Below are 21,199 nucleotides of genomic sequence, written 5' to 3'. Positions count from 1 at the left end.
ATATTTGATTTATACTAAGTGACACGTAATTTCTTCATTAAAAAACAACTTGGTATAAAGTTAGTCAAGGCCCTCCTGGAAAACACTCCTATATATCTCACTTCAACTTGCCTATTGTCCTCTTCATCTTGGTATCTATGCTCCCAGAACCATCCTCTTACATAGCACATATTGCACTTTTACTTTCTTCTCCAACGCTTTGTTTTTGCATTATTTAAACCAAATTGAACATATTTCATTATTTACTTGAAGCTAAATTGATTTTATTGATGTATTATATTAAGTTAAAATAAGTGTTCATTCAGTATTGTTGTAATTGTCATTATTACAAATACAATATATATATTTTTTAAATCGGCCGATTAATCGGTATTGGCTTTTTTGGTCCTCCAATAATCGGTATCGGCGTTGAAAAATCGTAATCGGTCGATCTCTATTAGAGGTGCATCTTTCAATATTGGTTGATGCTGGTTAATCACAACAGATGAGAGCTTTTAACAAATCAAATGAAAAGGACAACAGTAGAAAGGTGTGCTATGAATTCAACTCTGTGTACCTGACAAGACTCCTTGCCTCCCTCCATGAATCCAGTGCAGGACATGTTGGAGGTGATCTGTCCAGGGTCGGTGCTATTACAGCTGCTGCTGCTCAGGATGGGGAGATCCAGGCAAAACAGTGGGTTGGGGTAGAAGGCTAGTATATCAAAAATGCTCCCTTTGGTTCTGAGTGGTCAGTGATATAATTTGTCATTTGTTTGATTAACAACAAATACCAAAAGTATTTATGGGCATATTGTTGATGCTACTGATAAGATAATGATGTTCTCCAGGTACATTCATGCTAGGTAAAGCTGCAAACCAGAATTTGTAAGATCCTGGTCGAATGAAACACACGGAGGCCCAGCTAAAGAGTCAAAAAGGTTTATTCACGAAACGTTCTACCGTCAAGAATACAGAACACTGACTTCTCACGCCCACACATTCACACAGCCATACCCACACAAACAAACAGACGCACATCAAATCAAATGAAATTTTATTTGTCACATACACATGGTTAGCAGATGTTAATGCGAGTGTAGCGAAATGCTTGTGCTTCTAGTTCCGACAATGCAGTGATAACCAACAAGTAATCTAACTAACAATTCCAAAACTACTGTCTTATACACAGTGTAAGGGGATAAAGAATATGTACATAAGGATATATGAATGAGTGATGGTACAGAGCAGCATACAGTAGATGGTATCGAGTACAGTATATACATATGAGATGAGAATGTAGACAAAGTAAACAAAGTGGCATAGTTAAAGTGGCTAGTGATACATGTATTACATAAGGATGCAGTCGATGATGTAGAGTACAGTATATACGTATGCATATGAGATGAATAATGTAGGGTAGTAACATTATATAAGGTAGCATTGTTTAAAGTGGCTAGTGATATATTTACAACATTTCCCATCAATTCCCATTATTAAAGTGGCTGGAGTTGGGTCAGTGTCAATGACAGTGTGTTGGCAGCAGCCACTCAATGTTAGTGGTGGCTGTTTAACAGTCTGATGGCCTTGAGATAGAAGCTGTTTTTCAGTCTCTCGGTCCCAGCTTTGATGCACCTGTACTGACCTCGCCTTCTGGATGATAGCGGGGTGAACAGGCAGTGGTTCGGGTGGTTGATGTCCTTGATGATCTTTATGGCCTTCCTGTAACATCGGGTGGTGTAGGTGTCCTGGAGGGCAGGTAGTTTGCCCCCGGTGATGCGTTGTGCAGACCTCACTACCCTCTGGAGAGCCTTACGGTTGAGGGCGGAGCAGTTGCCGTACCAGGCGGTGATACAGCCCGCCAGGATGCTCTCGATTGTGCATCTGTAGAAGTTTGTGAGTGCTTTTGGTGACAAGCCAAATTTCTTCAGCCTCCTGAGGTTGAAGAGGCGCTGCTGCTCCTTCTTCACAACGCTGTCAGTGTGAGTGGACCAATTCAGTTTGTCTGTGATGTGTATGCCGAGGAACTTAAAACTTGCTACCCTCTCCACTACTGTTCCATCGATGTGGATAGGGGGGTGTTCCCTCTGCTGTTTCCTGAAGTCCACAATCATCTCCTTAGTTTTGTTGACGTTGAGTGTGAGGTTATTTTCCTGACACCACACTCCGAGGGCCCTCACCTCCTCCCTGTAGGCCGTCTCGTCGTTGTTGGTAATCAAGCCTACCACTGTTGTGTCGTCCGCAAACTTGATGATTGAGTTGGAGGCGTGCGTGGCCACGCAGTCGTGGGTGAACAGGGAGTACAGGAGAGGGCTCAGAACGCACCCTTGTGGGGCCCCCGTATTGAGGATCAGCGGGGAGGAGATGTTGTTGCCTACCCTCACCACCTGGGGGCGGCCCGTCAGGAAGTCCAGTACCCAGTTGCACAGGGCGGGGTCGAGACCCAGGGTCTCGAGCTTGATGACGAGCTTGGAGGGTACTATGGTGTTGAATGCCGAGCTGTAGTCGATGAACAGCATTCTCACATAGGTATTCCTCTTGTCCGGGTGGGTTAGGGCAGTGTGCAGTGTGGTTGAGATTGCATCGTCTGTGGACCTATTTGGGCGGTAAGCAAATTGGAGTGGGTCTAGGGTGTCAGGTAGGGTGGAGGTGATATGGTCCTTGACTAGTCTCTCAAAGCACTTCATGATGACGGAAGTGAGTGCTACGGGGCGGTAGTCGTTTAGCTCAGTTACCTTAGCTTTCTTGGGAACAGGAACAATGGTGGCCCTCTTGAAGCATGTGGGAACAGCAGACTGGTATAGGGATTGATTGAATATGTCCGTAAACACACCGGCCAGCTGGTCTGCGCATGCTCTGAGGGCGCGGCTGGGGATGCCGTCTGGGCCTGCAGTTTTCGTTGCAGGCCGTATCAGTGGCACTGTATTGTCCTCAAAGCGGGCAAAAAAGTTATTTAGTCTGCCTGGGAGCAAGACATCCTGGTCCGTGACTGGGCTGGGTTTCTTCTTGTAGTCCGTGATTGACTGTAGACCCTGCCACATGCCTCTTGTGTCTGAGCCGTTGAATTGAGATTCTACTTTGTCTCTGTACTGACGCTTAGCTTGTTTAATAGCCTTGCGGAGGGAATAGCTGCACTGTTTGTATTCGGTCATGTTGCCAGACACCTTGCCCTGATTAAAAGCAGTGGTTCGCGCTTTCAGTTTCAGCGAATGCTGCCATCAATCCACGGTTTCTGGTTAGGGAATGTTTTTATCGTTGCTATGGGAACGACATCTTCAACGCACGTTCTAATGAACTCGCACACCGAATCAGCGTATTCGTCAATATTTTTATCTGACGCAATACGAAACATGTCCCAGTCCACGTGATGGAAGCAGTCTTGGAGTGTGGAGTCAGCTTGGTCTGACCAGCGTTGGACAGACCTCAGCGTGGGAGCCTCTTGTTTAAGTTTCTGCCTGTAGGCAGGGATCAACAAAATGGAGTCGTGGTCAGCTTTTCCGAAAGGGGGGCGGGGCAGGGCCTTATATGCGTCGCGGAAGTTAGAGTAACAATGATCCAAGGTTTTACCACCCCTGGTTGCGCAATCGATATGCTGATAAAATTTAGGGAGTCTTGTTTTCAGATTAGCTTTGTTAAAATCCCCAGCTACAATGAATGTAGCCTCCGGATAAATGGTTTCCAGTTTGCAAAGAGTTAAATAAAGTTCGTTCAGAGCCATCCATGTGTCTGCTTGGGGGGGGATATATAAGGCTGTGATTATAATCGAAGAGAATTCTCTTGGAAGATAATTCGGTCTACATTTGATTGTGAGGAATTCTAAATCAGGTGAACAGAAGGATTTGAGTTCCTGTATGTTTCCTTCATCACACCATGTCTCGTTAGTCATGAGGCATACGCCCCCGCCACTCTTCTTACCAGAAAGATGTTGGTTTCTGTCGGCGCGATGCGTGGAGAAACCCGTTGGCTGCACCGCCCCGGATAGCGTCTTTCCAGTGAGCCATGTTTCCGTGAAGCAGAGAACGTTGCAGTCTCTGATGTCCCTCTGGAATGCTACCATTGCTCGGATTTCATCAACCTTGTTGTCAAGAGACTGGACATTGGCAAGAAGAATGCCCACACACACAAACAGACGCACATACCCACACACACAAACAGACGCACATACCCACACACACATGCACATACACACATACCCACACACACAAACAGACGCACATACCCACATACCCACACACACAAACAGACGCACATACCCACATACCGACACACACATGCACACAAACAGACGCACACACATGTCCTGCTACGCACACACTGTCTGTCTCACTACCCAGCCGACAGAGATAGTGACCTTGTCCTTTATACGTACTCCCCGTTCTCTCCCAAATCTCTAGGCAGGTCGGCACCAAGCTCAGACAGTCTGTGTTTAAAATACCATAAAGACATATTGTTTTACCCTAATTCTGACTAGGACTACACATTTATTGATTATGATTTAATACATTTTAATCAATTCCATACAATTATATGTTTCAGGGCGGAATATTCTAATCATTCAATTAACAGACAATTTCCACCTATCAGCTACTCACAGCCTCTGCTGGGTAGGTTGCCCCAGCCAGCGGGTGCCAGAGCTGGCATAGCGGCAGGGCATGACCACAGTGCACGTGTAGCTGTTCAGGGAGGCAGGTTTGCTCAGCTTGACGTCGTTGTCTAGGTTGCGGCTGTTGTAACTGGGGAGCGTGATGACCTTCACTGAGTTTAACTGCTCAGTGCCCTCGTTGACGGCAATGTTGTGTGGTCACCTAGACATACCTGAATGTGGCTGGGGAGAGAGGGTTAATCACATGTACAAAGACAGTTATGTCGAACATACTCTAGATGGCTTTGGTAAATGTTTTTGAAGAAGGATTCATCAGTCACTTACGACTTGTAGCAGTGAGCAGCAGACACCCCCCATGTGCTGGAGATCAGGGAGCCACCACAGAAGTGGTAACCAGACTGCAGTGATGCCTGGTAGGTTGCAGAGTTCTTTCTGCAATCATACCCTCCAACAATCTTGTCATTCTCATTGTCAAATGGGGGCAGCGACTGAAATACAGACAGAAAGAATCAGTGTGAAATTGCATGGAAATACAACTCATGCAAACAGAACGGTACCCGTGTTCAGTAAATATTCACTATTCAGAGTATTATCACAGGATGGACACCAATACGAACTTAAACAATTTCTCTCAACGAGTAAAGCAAGGACTTACATGCAACAGCAAACAGAGCCAGGAGAATAAGGTACTTCATGACTGTGTTTTTTAGCTGCAACACAGGACTCAATCACAAAGACAAACTTGTTATATACCCACTTCACCAGCCACATTATCTGATCTTATCAAGGATTTGCACTTCTGTGAACAGTAGGCCTATATCTGACGCTCAGACGTTACTCTACCTGGGAAAGAATTATGTCCATCTGAAGTGACACAAGCATCAGCATTTTTCTTATTCTTATTTTCGTACACACAACTTAAGTGGCAGCTTAGTTGTATATTTTCTAACACTTTTAACAATGGCACGGTGGGTGGTTCTGTTCTCGTTTCCTTTCTCACTGGTGTCTTCCTGTTCCCTAGGGTCTTAACCCCAGCACAGTGAGTACAGTGCAGTCACAGAGACACATTAGAATACAGTGTATGTTATAGTTGAATTGGAATGACAGAGGAAAATAACATGATGGTGTCTGAGTGTATCATTGACAGCACCAAATGCATTAAAAGGGAGGAACGAGACTGTGGTGAATCTGATGAGTGGACTACGGTCATATTTGTCAGTGCAGAGACCCTGAAAGGACATGATTCTGGTACCAAGACAGAAGACACCACACCAAAGAGTAGACCTGGAGAAAGTAACTACGGCTCTCAGGTCTCGATGGGGAGATGTTCCAGAGTTGCTGCAGCGTGTCTGGGCCTGCTGTGCCTTCTCCTACTGGCTGGGATCATGGTGCTGTTTGTCTACTATAATGGAGTCACTGTCCGTTTGGAGGAGAGGTTGTTAGTTTATAGAACCAGCAAGAACAACCTGACTGAACAGAGAGACGAGCTACAGGTCCAAAACAAAAACCTGGATGAAGAAAAGGCAGATCTAAAGAGAAGATACAATATGCTGAATCAAACCTGCCTTGAAGCATGGAAGAAGTTTCGTTCCAGTTTGTACTACATCTCTGACGAGACTGAATCCTGGGATGAGAGCAGACAGGACTGTGTGAGCGGACCAAGTAATTGGGCGTCACTCTAAAGCGGGAAGGTGGAATAAACGAGTCAGGAGTAGGTTTTCTTGATTGAACACAGTTCTCTATTGAGGGCATTTGGTCAACACAAACAGTCCAACATAATCAATGAAAATCTTCCAAGGAAAAACATACATCTTCTTCTCCGGATGAAACCGGGACACAATAGGCTTATCTTTAAACTACAACAAAAAGTCACGGGATTGTCACCGTCTTAGTGGTTCTTCCTGGATAGCTCCTCTCTCTCGGTGGCCATCTTCCAGAGATAGTTTTTCCCCCTTCTCTGCTGGTTCCATTCTCTCTCTTATAGGGGAAGGAGAGTATGTCATTAGTAACCGTCGTTACCTTGTCTCCCATGCCTTGTTGGGCTACTATCCATGAGCCCATCCTGCCCTCTGGTGGTCCTTCCACATACCTTCCCCCCCAGGACCGAACCGGAGGGTCGGGCGCCAGACGCACCGTCTTGGTCGTGTCGGGACAGCGCGTCTGCATTCCCGTTCCTCGATCCTGTGGATGACATGGAAAGAGAACGGTTGTAAAGACAAAAACCATCTGGCTATTCTGTTGTTATTGTTTCTCTTACCAGCCATCCACGTGAGGGGCGCATGGTCAGTAACTAATGCAAACCTCCGACCCAGTAGGTAGTACCGGAGATAATCGAGGGCCCACTTGATGGCTAAGGCCTCTTTCTCTACGGTCGCATACCTATGTTCCCGATCGCTGAGCTTCCTACTAATGAAGAGAATCGGCTTCTCTGCTTCACCTTTACCCTGAGCTAGTACGGCCCCGAGCCCTGTATCCGAGGCGTCGACCTGCACAATGAACTCTTGTGAGAAGTCCGGAACCTGTAGAACGGGATCAGAACACAGGCCATCTTTTAGCAATTGAAAAGCCTCTTCCGTCTCATCTTTCCACTCTACCTGGTTTGGCAGGTTTTTCCTGATGAGGTTTGTGAGGGGGTTGGCAATGGTTGCATATCCCGGGATAAAACGGCGATAATATCCTGTTATCCCTAAGAAGGCCCGAACGTCTCGCTTGGTCCGGGGTCGAGGCCAGTCACGAATTGCCCTGGTCTTCTCTGCCTGTGGGCATATTTTCCCATTCCCCACGGTGTACCCCAGGTATTGCGCTTCGGACAAACCCAGGCAGCATTTATTTGGATTGGCTGTCAACCCTGTGGCTTCCAAACTCACGAGCACCACCCGTAATCGCAGGAGGTGACTATCCCAGTCCTCGCTGTGGATGACCACATCGTCTATGTACGCCGCTGCATACTCTTGATGGGGCCGTAGAATGGCATCCATGAGGCGTTGGAAGGTTGCAGCGGCACAGTGCAGTCCGAAGGGCATCCTCACATACTGGAAAAGCCCCTCTGGGGTGGCGAAGGCAGTCTTTGGGCGATCCTCCGGAGCCACCGGCACTTGCCAATATCCCTTCGTCAAATCCAGGGTAGTGATGAACTTGGCCTTTCCTAAGCGCTCCAAGAGTTCATCCACATTTACATTTACATTTACATTTAAGTCATTTAGCAGACGCTCTTATCCAGAGCGACTTACAAATTGGTGCGTTCACCTTAAGACATCCAGTGGAACAGCCACTTTACAATAGTGCATCTAAATCTTTTAAGGGGGGTGAGAAGGATTACTTTATCCTATCCTAGGTATTCCTGAAAGAGGTGGGGTTTCAGGTGTCTCCGGAAGGTGGTGATTGACTCCGCTGTCCTGGCGTGGTGAGGGAGTTTGTTCCACCATTGGGGGGCCAGAGCAGCGAACAGTTTTGACTGGGCTGCGCGGGAACTGTACTTCCTCAGTGGTAGGGAGGCGAGCAGGCCAGAGGTGGATGAACGCAGTGCCCTTGTTTGGGTGTAGGGCCTGATCAGAGCCTGGAGGTACTGAGGTGCCGTTCCCCTCATCCACGCGGGGCATGGGATACGCATCAAATGTAGAGATGGCATTCACGCCCCTAAAGTCGTTGCAGAGTCTCATACTACCATCGGATTTGGGGACCAGGACTATGGGACTGGACCACTCACTCGTCGAGGGCTCGATCACGCCCATCCTCAACATCTCCCTCACCTCTTTCTTAGCGATGACTCTGCGAGCCTCAGGAATCCTGTAAGGGCGGATATGCACCTTCTTGCCGGGTTCAGTGTGGATATGGTGGAACAGGACATCTGTTTGTCCTGGGAATGGAGAGAATATTCGACCGAAGTTCATAATCAGCTTGTCTAGCTGTCTTGACTGCTCCGGTAGGAGAGTTTGGCCACGGCGCACCTGTGGTAGAGCCTCCTCTTTTCCTTTGCCCTCCAGGGCCATCAAAGCCACCTCCTCCTCTCGTCCATGGTACGTCTTCAGCAGGTTTATGTGATAGAGTTGGACCTTCTTCCTCCTGTCAGGTTGCTTGATGAGGTAATTGACCGGTGAGACCCTTTTCATTACCTCGTAGGGCCCCTCCACTGCGCCAGCAAGCGATGTTCGGCCGTGGGCACAAGCACCATCACTTTCTCTCCCACGGTGAACTCACGGGGGGTCGCAGACTTATCATAGGCCCGGCCTTGGGTCCTTTGGGCCTTCTCCATATGCTCCTTGACTATGGGCCACACTGCTGACAGGCGGTCTCTCATCAGGGTAACGTGTTCTATTGTGGATCGAAAGGGGCATGGTTGGGTCTCCCAGGTCTCCTTGGCTAAGTCGAGGATTCCTCGACAGGGTCTGCCATAGAGCAATTCAAACGGAGAGAATCCAGTGGATGCCTGGGGTACTTCTCGCAGGGCAAACATTAAGTGTGGGAGAAGCATGTCCCAGTTTTTCCCGTCTCGGGACACCACTCTTCTCAACATGCTTTTAATCGTTTTGTTCAAGCGTTCACACAACCCGTCTGTTTGAGGGTGGAATATGCTTGTACGTATCTGTTGAACCTGATATAACCGACACAAGTCCTTCATCAACCGGGACATGAACGGGGTTCCTTGATCAGTTAAGATAGTCTTGGGGAGGTCCACACGAGAGAACATCAGGAATAACTCCTTGGCAATTCCCTTTGACGACATGTTACGCAGGGGTATGGCCTCCGGGAACTTGGTAGCGTAATCTATAACCACTAGGATGTACTCGTGTCCTCTGGCGGATTTTGGGAGGGGTCCTACGAGGTCCATAGCTATGCGTTCAAAGGGAGTCTCTATGATGGGGAGAGGAATCAAAGGGTTACGTAGGTGTGGCCGTGGGGCTGTACGTTGACATTGATCACACGTCCTACAATACCTGGCCACATCCCGGGTGACCCGGGGCCAATAGAATCTCTGCATGATTCTGTCAATAGTCTTGTCTCGTGCCAGGTGTCCTCCTAGGACGTGGGAATGGGCTAACTGTAGAACTGTATCCCTGTATGGCCTAGGCACCATTAGTAATTCCTGGTTTTCCCCCCTTCGTCGTACGACCCAGTATAAGAGACCCCGCCTGATTGCATAGTAAGGAAGAGGGGGCTCACCTGATCCGTCGACGTTCCTCCCGTCGATCACCTTCACCTTCCTCATGGCCTCCCTTAGGTCTGGGTCTCTATGCTGCGAGGTGCCGAACTGTCCCTTTAATTCCTGGGGCAGGTCGACCTCGGTAGAGGGATGTGGAGGTTGTTCCACATCCCCATCAGGGGTGACCGAGGAGAATCCCTTCCCTCCTCGGATGGAGCTTCAAATATATCCCTTAGCGCCTGGTTGCTCCTTCCTTCCTGCGTTGTGTATAGCCCTTCACATGTGTCTTCATCGGTGGTTTCCTGGAATATCTGTCGTAAACGTTGGGTCGCTATTTCTTCCTCTGCTGCAGAGGACGAGGACGCGGCTACGTCTCCTTGTAGGACTACTACCTCGGGCTTGGATTTTCTCTTCTTTCCTGTCCCCCTTCTTCCCGTGCATAACGTCATCTGCTGAAGCTCCTTATATAGGGGACAGTCTCTCCCGATCAATAATGGCACCTTCAGCTGCGGCACTTTCCCGGCCCTGACTGTACACCTTCCTTTTGGAGTGAGAATAGGCAGATTCACAGTGGGGTAATAGTGGGTGTCTCCATGGATACATATGGATCTTGTCCTTCGACTCGTACCGGAATCTGAGGCTGGGGCTATCTCTGCTAACCAACAGTGTTGATCCTGCCCCCTCAAAACGGGATGTGTGGGGGTAGGCAGTGATGACTCCGTGACCATGGGCTCATCCTTGTTAGGACATTGTGGGGCATAATGGTTAGGAGACTGACATTTATAACACCGACCCTGCTGTGTGGTGGCTGACTTCTCCCACCTCCGGGGGGGGCTTGGACGTTTCGGTGGCGAGCGCGCCGGGGTGAGTCGTGGTACGGGATTGGAAGACTCCTTCCGTTCCTCCTTGTCACTTTTTAACAACTCCCCTGTAGACCGATATGTTTCCACCGCCTGGGCTATGTCGTCGGCTGACAACGGGTTGGCTTGCCCCACAACCCTTTTTAAGTCACTGGGTAATTCTCTCAATATCTTGTCCACTACGAGAGTCTCTATCACATGTCCTACTCCCTTTCCAGGTTCTAGCCACTGTTTCGTCAGTCGTATTAAGGCGAAGATCTGGGCACGGACGGGTTGATCAGCTGTATAGGTCCATTGATGGAACTTTACAGCCCTATCTCTGGCAGTCAGCTGGTACCGGGACAGGATCTCGGTTTTTAGTCGCCCATAGTCCGCAGCTTCGCGGGAATCCAGGTCAAAATAGGCTTCCTGAGCCACCCCGGTCAAAAGAGGGGCTAATGCGCTCGCCCATTCTGTGGGCAGCCACTCTTCCAAGGTGGCCGTCCTTTCGAGGGTCATGAGGAAGGCCTCAATATCATCCTCCTTGGAGAGATGAGGTAAGATGGCGTGAGCAGCCACTCTTGGCTTAACTCTAGGTTCTTCTAGTCGGCTCAGCTGTTGTTGCAGGAGTTCTATGGTTGTCTGCTGTGCCGTGATCAATTGTTGTAGTAGGGCGTTATCCATCGTTCTTGAATGGTTCCTCCGGGTCTACTGGAAGAATCTTGATTTACTCACTTATCCTTGTGTCACTCGTCCACCTAATGCCCGCATCCTCCACCAATGTGAGCGGACCAAATAATTGGGCGTCACTCTAAAGCGGGAAGGTGGAATAAACGAGTCAGGAGTAGGTTTTCTTGATTGAACACAGTTCTCTATTGAGGGCATTTGGTCAACACAAACAGTCAAACATAATCAATGAAAATCTTCCAAGGAAAAACATACATCTTCTTCTCCGGATGAAACTGGAACACAATAGGCTTATCTTTAAACTACAACAAAAAGTCACGGGATTGTCACCGTCTTAGTGGTTCTTCCTGGATAGCTCCTCTCTCTCGGTGGCCATCTTCCAGAGATAGTTTTTCCCCCTTCTCTGCTGGTTCCATTCTCTCTCTTATAGGGGAAGGAGAGTATGTCATTAGTACCGTCAGCTGTGCTTAATTGCCTCTGGTTACCTTGTCTCCCATGCCTTGTTGGGCTACTATCCATGAGCCCATCCTGCCCTCTGGTGGTCCTTCCACAACTGTATAAAGAGAGGAGCAGACCTGGCGATCTTAAACAACAGAGTGGAACAGGAATTCATCTGTACATTTAAAAGGTTTTTCTGGATTGGTCTGACTGACAGAGAGAGAAAGGGGACTTGGAAATGGGTGGACGGGACACTAATGGCCACAGGGTTCTGGTCTCCTGGTGAGCCAAATGGTGCCTCTATCGACTCTACTGAGGACTTTGCTGAGGCTAACACCTTCAATGACCCAGAGAACCATATCACCTCCACCCTACCTGACACCATAGACCCACTCCAATTTACTTTCCGCCCAAAAAGGTCCACAGACGATGCAATCTCAACCACACTGCACACTGCCCTAACTGGACAAGAGGAATACCTATGTGAGAAAGCTGTTCATCGACTACAGCTCAGCATTTAACACCATAGTGCCCTCCAAACTCGTCATCAAGCTCGAGACCCTGGGTCTCAACCCCGTTCAATTGGGTCCTGGACTTCCTGACGGGCCGTCCCCAGGTGGTGATGGTTAGGGAACAACATCTCCACCCCGCTGATCCTCAACACTGGGGCCCTACAAGGGTGCGTTCTGAGCCCTCTCCTGTTTTCCCTGTTCACCCGTGACTGCGTGGCCATGCACGCCTCCAACTCAATCATCAAGTTTGCGGACGACACTACAGTGGTAGGCTTGATTACCAACAACGACAAGACGGCCTACAGGGAGGAGGTGAGGGCCCTCGGAGTGTGGTGTCAGGAAAATAACCTCACACTCAACGTCAACAAAACAAAGGAGATGATTGTGGATTTCAGGAAACAGCAGAGGGAGCACCCCCCATCCACATCGATGGGACAGTAGTGGAGAGGGTAGTAAGTTTTAAGTTCCTCAGCGTACACATCACGGACAAACGGAAATGGTCCACCCACACAGGCAGCGTCGTGAAGAAGGCGCAGCAGCGCCTCTTCAACCTAAGGAGGCTGAAGAAATTTGGCTTGTCACCAAAAGCACTCACAAACGTCTACAGATGCACAATCGAGAGAATCCTGTCGGGCTGTATCACCGCCTGGTACGGCAACGGCTCCGCCCACAACCGTAAGGCTCTCCAGAGGGTAGTGAGGTCTGCACAACGCATCACCGGGGGCAAACTACCTGCCCTCCAGGACACCTACACCACCCGATGTCACAGGAAGGCCATAAAGATCATCAAGGACAACAACCACCCGAGCCACTGCCTGTTCACCCCGCTATCATCAAGAAGGTGAGGTCAGTACAGGTGCATCAAAGCAGGGACCGAGAGACTGAAAAACAGCTTCTATCTCAAGGCCATCAGACTGTTAAACAGCCAACACACTGACTCAACTCCAGCCACTTTAATAATGGGAATTGATAGAAATTGATGTAAAATATATATCACTCATTCATATATCTTTATGTACATATTCTTTATCCCTTTACACTTGTGTGTATAAGGTTGTAGTTTTGGAATTGTTAGGTTAGATTACTCGTTGGTTATTACTGCGTTGTCGGAACTAGAAGCACAAGCATTTCGCTACACTCGCATCAACATCTGCTAACCATGTGTATGTGACAAGTACATTTGATTTGATTTTGATTTGATTTGAGAAAAACTGGAATGATCTCAGGTGCAGTGAACGGCGGCACTGGATTTGCGAGAAATTGGCTGATCAGTAGCTCAACTTGGTACAAGCTTCAGATAAACACGCACAAACACACATACATGTCACACACCACCTGTAAGACTGAAACAATTCCCCATGACATCATCATCTCACTGAGCAAACAGTACCAACTGTTCTTGTCCAGACTAAACATCAATTCTATTTGTGTTCACATTGTACCAAACATATGTTTATTTTTTGTCATATCTGCCATGTTTTTCCTGTAATATACCAAGACAAATTCCTAATGTATAGAGCATTACATTATTTTATTTCATTTAAATACATTCTAGTGACAATCTAAAAATAATTTCCTGTCCCAGAATATTGAAAAATAAAGCCTTTCAGGAATTTTTATGCAATGAAATACATTCTGAAAATGTACAAATGATGAGTGACATTCTGCTGTATTTGTAACACCATCTATACTGTACAGCATCTATAGGTATTTCTGAGGTCAATAAAACATGATATCATTAGATTACAACAATTAGATATCATGATCATATGATGAATGTTGTTATACAATCCATGTTGTTATACTGTTTGTTTTATAGCTCTTTTTATATCAAAGAAACAGGCTCTGTAACAAGCAGCCTATATTGATAACTGAAGCTGAGGAACCCTTAGACACACTCTCCTTTCTGACCAATACTCGAAATCAGCTGCAAAATGCCAGGTGGCCAGCTTTAGGAAGTATTGGTGGTTCCAAACATCTTCCTTTTAAGAATGATGGAGGCCACTGTGTTCTTGGGGACCTTCAATGCTGCAGACATCTTTTGATACCCTTCCCCATGTCTGTGCCTCGACACAAACCTGTCTCAATTCCTTCGACCTCATGTCTTGGTTTTTACTCTGACATGCACTGTCAACTGTGGGACATTATAAAGACAGGTGTGTGCCTTTCAAAATCATGTCCAATCAACTAAATGTACCACAGGTGGATTCCAAACAAGTTGTAGAAACATCTCAAGGATGATCAATGGAAACAGGATGCACTCAAGCTCAATTTCGAGTCTCATAGCAAAGGGTCTGAATACTTATGTAAATAACGTATTTCTGTTTTTATTTTTATATTTTTGCAAAAATTCTAAAAACCTGTTTTCACTTTGTCATTTTGGGGTATTCTGTGTAGATTGCTGAGGAGCATTTTAAAAATCCATTTTAGAATAAGGCTGTAAAGTTACAAAATGTGGAAAAAGTAAAGGGGTCTGAATACTTTTCTGAAGGCACTGTATACTAAATAACATATGTGTGAAATGTCTTTTGGTTTATATTGGACCATTATCATGCAACTGTCTCGAAACAGGGTTTGCAGAAAAAAATAATTGTAATCTATGCACTTAAATAGTGAATGGAGGACGCTTTTCTCGTGGTTCATTTTCATTCCAGCCAGATAGGCTATACTCCTGTTTTAAAGAGAAGCACGAATAATAGGAAAGTTGAGAAATAGATAGTAGGCCTAGCCTATTGAAAGCTGATGGGATCCTCCTCTTTTTAATAGAGGCCATCACTCTGTTTTTCTCCATTGCATAGCCTATAGAAATGTTGCACAACATGATCTCATGGGCTCTCATTAAGTGTTTGATTAGATTTTTGATTACATTTGCATTGATGTCAGAGTGATAGAAGGACAATAGAGTGCCATGCGGTTCGCAAGTTTGGTATGCTACTGAATGACCTGAAAATAAAGGAGAGCCACACACTCTAGGAACTCAGATGCAAAAATGTAATATCCAACGCTTCGACAGCCAAGCTGTCTTCATCGGGGTTTAATCACAAAGACTGCGGGATGACTTGTTTAGATAGTGTCAAAAGACACACGTGTCTGTAATCATGGCCAAGAGTGACCTAATATCATTGGTTAATTCTCAAATATCAAAATGGCATACAAAGAACAGCATACGATCATTAATTGATTTTAGACTACACAAGCTTACAAACAATTATCATTGGCAGTCACAATAATCACAAGAATGGCTTCAGATCAAAGTCTACGTTGAGACCGAAGGGAGCAAGGTTCTTTAAGTTAAAGATCCAGGCAGCCTCTCATTTTAACAATATATTATCAAGGTCAACCCCTCTCCTAGGGAGGGTGACATGTTTGATGCTAATATAACGCAGAGACGAAATCGAGTGGCCAGCCTACTAATGACCATCAGCAGCATCAGAGCTTGGAGAAGCTTAATTACCGTGACTAAATGGTCATGTGGAATTTGACTGCCCTCATGACACGTGACCGCCAGTGTTCCAGTAATATAGTCACCGTAACAGAACTAGTTGCAACACTCACTACAGAGTTCCAAATTGCCTCTGGAAGCAACATCAGCACAAGAATGGTTCATTGAGAGGTTCATGGCATGGGTTTCCATGGCCGAGCAGCCGTACACAAGCCTAAGATCACCATGTACAATGCCAAGCGTCAGCTTGAGAGGTGTAAAGCTCGCCACCATTGGATTTGGAGCAGTGGAAAAACATTCTCTGGAGTGATGAATCACGCTTCACCATCTGGCAGTCCGATGGATGAATCTGGGTTTGGCGGATGCCAGGAGAATGCTACCTGTCCCAATGCATAGTGCCAATTGTAAAGTTTGGTGGAGGAGGAATAATGGTTATTCATGGTTTGTGCTAGGCCCATTAGTTCAAGTGAAGGGAAATCTTACCTCTACAGCATACAATGACATTCTTGACGATTCAGTGCTTCCAACTTTGTGGCAACAGTTCGGGGAAGGCCCTTTTCAGCATTACAATGCCACCGTCCACAAAGCGAGGTCCATACAGAAATGGTTTGTTGAGATCGGTGTGGAAGAACTTGACAGGCCTGCATAGAGCCTTGACCTCAACCCCATCGAACACTTTTAGGATGAATTGGAACTCAGACTGCGAGCCAGGTCTAATCGCCCAACATCAGTGCCCGACCTCACTAATGCTCGTGGCTGAATGGAAGCAAGTATCCACAGCAATGTTCCAACATCTAATGGAAAGCCTTCCCAAAAGAGTGGAAGCTGTTATAGCAGTAAAGGGGGGGACCAATTCCATATTAATATCCATGATTTTGGAGTGAGATGTTCGATGAGCAGGTGTTCACATACTTTTGTTCATGTAGTTTACATGTCGTAGTACAGACATTATTGCTATCAAAATGATCAAAAGCTGTTTTGGTCTGTTTTCATCTTAAATCAGGGTACAGGAGAATTCTTATTTTTTTTTACGTGAATCTAATAAATATGGTCAGGCTTTTATTTTGAAAACTACTCCATTTTGACACCGGTGCTTTTCAAGATGTTAGGGCCAGGAAGATACCAGTATCGTGGCAAGGAAACAAAACACGAAGTGGATTTAACTTCTTTGGGGAAACAGCCTTGAAGTTGGAAACAAACATTATTGTGTTTTTTATCCAGAATCACATGTATTCATTTTTAAAGCTATAGCTTGGAAAATAAAAGGACCAAAGAGTCTGGTCTGCTTCATGTTTTCATTTTTGCCATGGAAAAGATATTGCGACACGTATCATCACAGCCCTAGAAGAGATATGAATTCAAAATATATTTTGTGAGGATTCTGTTGGTGTTGGAGAAAGTTGAAATAAGGGTTGACATGAAGGCCTACAATGAAATGATATTTGATTTATACTAAGTGACACGTCATTTCTTCATTAAACAACTTGGTATAAAGTTAGTCAAGGCCCTCCTGGAAAACACTCCTATATATCTCACTTCAACTTGCCTATTGTCCTCTTCATCTTGGTATCTATGCTCCCAGAATCATCCTCTCTCAGCTGACGTGTGCCTTGGTGCCGTGTTTGGTCGGAGTGCTTTCCTGTATGAATCTCTCTCCACAGGATGAGCAGCGATAGGGTCGTAGTTGACCCCTGGCAGGTCTAGAAGTCAGGTAGGCATTCCCTGGTGAAGTAGGTGTCAACAGGGATGGGGGGTGCTTGGCCGTCATGTGACGTTCCCAGGTTCGAGGGTCATTGAAGATGATATGACAGTGCTCACAGCTAATTGGACCAGCTCTGTTTTTTTTCATTGTCTATACCTGAAATAACATGCCGACACGGTGAAAGATCTGTCGATGTGTCCTTGAGCAAGACAGTTGACCCCTATTTGCTCCAGGGGTGCCGTACTACTATGGCTGACCCTGTAAAATAACACATTTTACTGCACATATTCGGTGTGTGATAATAGAATCATTGTAATATTTTTTTATAAAACACAGAAAATAAAGAATTATAAAACATGTGAAAACTGAAAGAAATAATAAGTACATAGACTGTATTAAAAACATTTAAAAAATGCTATATACCCTCAGCCTCTCCTCCATCTGTGCATTCTTGGACAGAGTCTTCTGGTTCAGTAGGGGGCAGACTCCACTTGCTGTGGGTGCGTTGGTGAGCTGAGAGCAGGCGGGAGGAGGGGAATGTTCGGTCGCAGACACAGCAGGCAAACACTGCGACCTCTGAGATGTCTCTCATACTCCACTGGGTGCTTGAAGCGTAAATGCCTCTCTTCTGTCTCTGCATCCTGAAAGGTCATGAAACACTGGTGGCACTGAGGAGACTGGGGAGGCTGAGCTAGGGGAAGAGATTAGACACGGTTAGGAGAACCAGTGGATACACAATGATGTGGTGATTTGCTGCAAAGAGGAAATATTGTCAAATACAGGTAAATATTGAGTCATTGAAAAGAGAAAATAACAAGATGCATATCATATCTAGATCAGAATAATTGGATTCAAGACACCAGTTCACAGACTTCCAAGTATCTTGCAAATGAGAGGTGAATCCATAGCCTAAACAAGAGGAAATACTAATAAAGAACCAGCCTTACCTGAAACTCAGGTTGAATCAATAGAGATTACTGCAGTGCTTCCCTGCTCTTCCTCTCTCACCACCCTGTCCTCCTCATCCTCCCAGTTCCTCTCCTCTCCATGCTGTCTCTCCCGGTGGCTTCTGAGTGCCGTCAGCTTGCAGAAGCTCTGGCTGCAGTCATGGCACTGCTGTCGTTCAGCCACAGTCCCGCGGCGGCGGGAGTGTGAGCACTTGTGGGAGGACAGCATGCACAGGGTCTTGAGCGTCCGTCCACAGACATACTGGGACTGGCCAATGTGACTGCGATTGTGCATGATGAAGGCGTGGAGGAAGCGGTCGCCACAACCTGGGCACTGGAACTCCAGTTTGACCTTGTGGCCATGGGTGACCCCGTCCTCCCCCGCGATGCCAGTACAACAGTGTCCCGTCAGCTGCCAGGAGGAACTGAAGCAGCGCTGACACAGTCTGCAGCACCAACTGGAGTCTGACCCAGACATCCTCAGTCTTAACAGCAGACCAGCACCTCTCCTGTCTTTCCCTTCCTTCTCTGCTTCTTCCAGGGTGTCTGTTTCCTCAGGGAGTTGGTCATCTGGAGCTGAAGCTCAACCATGATTTAGTGGGATAGCAGGAGTGAAGGAAGAAAATGTGTTGAGAATCAAGGTTGAAAATAAGAGACTAATATATTGTATCGTGTTGTAAAATGATCAATACTACAATTCCGTTTCTGTGCAAGTGTTGGCTTGCAGGCTCCTAAACCCTTATTTGGACACACCTGTAGTGCCTTGTTCTACTGTGAAGTCCATGGAGAACAAGAGCACCTCCTCCCAGCTGCCCACTGCACTGAGGCTAGGGAACACGGTCACCACCGACAAATCCATGATTATCGAAAACTTCAACAAGCATTTCTCAACGGCTGGCCATGCCTTCCGCCTGGCTACTCCTACCTCGGCCAACAGCTCCGGCCCCCCCGCAGCTCCTCGCCCAAGCCTCTCCAGGTACTCCTTTACCCAAATCCAGATAGCAGATGTTCTGAAAGAGCTGCAAAACCTGGACCCGTATAAATCAGCTGGGCTTGACAATCTGGACCCTCTATTTCTGAAACTATCCGCCGCCATTGTCGCAACCCCTATTACCAGCCTGTTCAACCTCTCTTTCATATCGTCTGAGATCCCCAAGGATTGGAAAGCTGCCGCAGTCATCCCCCTCTTCAAAGGGGAGACACCCTGGACCCAAACTGTTACAGACCTATATCCATTCTGCCCTGCCTATCTAAGGTCTTCGAAAGCCAAGTCAACAAACAGGTCACTGACCATCTCGAATCCCACCGTACCTTCTCCGCTATGCAATCTGGTTTCGAGCCGGTCACGGGTGCACCTCAGCCACACTCAAGGTACTAAACGACATCATAACCGCCATCGATAAAAGACAGTACTGTGCAGCCGTCTTCATCGACCTTGCCAAGGCTTTCGACTCTGTCAATCACCATATTCTTATCGGCAGACTCAGTAGCCTCGGTTTTCGGATGACTGCCTTGCCTGGTTCACCAATTACTTTGCAGACAGAGTTCAGTGTGTCAAATCGGAGGGCATGTTGTCCGGTCCTCTGGCAGTCTCTATGGGGGTGCCACAGGGTTCAATTCTCGGGCCGACTCTTTTCTCTGTGTATATCAATGATGTTGCTCTTGCTGCGGGCGATTCCCTGATCCACCTCTACGCAGACGACACCATTCTATACACTTTCGGCCCGTCATTGGACACTGTGCTATCTAACCTCCAATCGAGCTTCAATGCCATACAACACTCCTTCCGTGGCCTCCAACTGCTCTTAAACGCTAGTAAAACCAAATGCATGCTTTTCAACCGATCGCTGCCTGCACCCGCTTGCCCGACTAGCATCACCACACTGGATGGTTCCGACCTTGAATATGTGGACACCTATAAGTACCTAGGTGTCTGGCTAGACTGCAAACTCTCCTTCCAGACCCATATCAAACATCTCCAATCGAAAATCAAATCAAGAGTCGGCTTTCTATTCCGCAACAAAGCCTCCTTCACTCACGCTGCCAAGCTTACCCTAGTAAAACTGACTATCCTACCGCTCCTCGACTTCGGCGATGTCATCTACAAAATTGCTTCCAACACTCTTCTCAGCAAACTGGATGCAGTTTATCACAGTGCCATCCGTTTTGTCACTAAAGCACCTTATACCACCCACCACTGCGACTTGTATGCTCTAGTCGGCTGGCCCTCGCTACATATTCGTCGCCAGACCCACTGGCTCCAGGTCATCTACAAGGCCATGCTAGGCAAAGCTCCGCCTTATCTCAGCTCACTGGTCACGATGGCAACACCCATCCGTAGCACGCGCTCCAGCAGGGGTATCTCATTGATCATCCCTAAAGCCAACACCTCATTCGGCCGGCCGCCTTTCGTTCCAGTACTCTGCTGCCTGTGACTGGAACGAATTGCAAAAATCGCTGAAGTTAGAGACTTTTATCTCCCTCACCAACTTCAAACATCAGCTATCTGAGCAGCAAACCGATCGCTGCAGCTGTACATAATCTATTGGTAAATAGCCCACCCATTTTCACCTACCTCATCCCCAGTTTTTATTTATTTACTTTTCTGCTCTTTTGCACACCAATATCTCTACCTGTACATGATCATCTGATCATTTATCACTCCAGTGTTAATCTGCAATATTGTAATTATTCGCCTACCTCCTCATGCCTTTTGCACACATTGTATATAGACTCCCCTTTTTTCTCTACTGTGTTATTGACTTGTTAATTGTTTACTCCATGTGTAACTCTGTGTTGTCTGTTCACACTGCTATGCTTTATCTTGGCCAGGTCGCAGTTGCAAATGAGAACCTGTTCTCAACTAGCCTACCTGGTTAAATAAAGGTGAAATAAAAATAAATAAATAAAA

The 21,199-nt window shown here is 46.8% G+C and overlaps 3 protein-coding genes and 1 pseudogene across 3 annotated transcripts in view; 2 read left to right on the top strand and 2 right to left on the bottom strand.

The window, feature by feature from the left end:
• The window catches only part of znf1035 (zinc finger protein 1035), a 95,570-nt gene that overhangs the window by 31,771 nt on the left and 42,600 nt on the right, over window positions 1-21,199 (top strand).
• Window positions 4,563-5,276, bottom strand: LOC115140871 (trypsin-3-like; annotated as a pseudogene).
• Window positions 5,682-6,572, top strand: LOC115142128 (C-type lectin domain family 1 member A-like). Its single transcript, XM_029681598.2, has one exon. It carries the CDS (start codon window positions 5,682-5,684, stop codon window positions 6,261-6,263), a length of 582 nt encoding a protein of 193 aa, XP_029537458.2. The 3' UTR covers window positions 6,264-6,572.
• On the bottom strand, window positions 16,921-19,517 carry LOC115140876 (zinc finger protein 484-like). The gene is made up of 3 exons (XM_065008188.1): window positions 18,289-19,517; window positions 17,765-18,032; window positions 16,921-17,599 (listed from the first exon to the last, which is right to left on the bottom strand). The coding sequence occupies exon 1, from the start codon at window positions 18,764-18,766 to the stop codon at window positions 18,296-18,298; it is 471 nt and encodes a 156-aa protein (XP_064864260.1). The 5' UTR covers window positions 18,767-19,517; the 3' UTR covers window positions 16,921-17,599; window positions 17,765-18,032; window positions 18,289-18,295.

The sequence above is a fragment of the Oncorhynchus nerka genome, linkage group LG3 (assembly GCF_034236695.1).
Source record: "Oncorhynchus nerka isolate Pitt River linkage group LG3, Oner_Uvic_2.0, whole genome shotgun sequence".
In the NCBI taxonomy this organism is placed as follows: Eukaryota; Metazoa; Chordata; class Actinopteri; order Salmoniformes; family Salmonidae; genus Oncorhynchus; species Oncorhynchus nerka.
This window is presented reverse-complemented; position numbering and strand designations above follow the sequence as displayed.

Coding starts and splice junctions, on each gene's coding strand:
- LOC115142128 (XM_029681598.2), top strand. CDS start 5,682: ATGACAGAGGAAAATAACATGATGGTGTCTGAGTGTATCATTGACAGC.
- LOC115140876 (XM_065008188.1), bottom strand. CDS start 18,766: ATGTCTGGGTCAGACTCCAGTTGGTGCTGCAGACTGTGTCAGCGCTGC.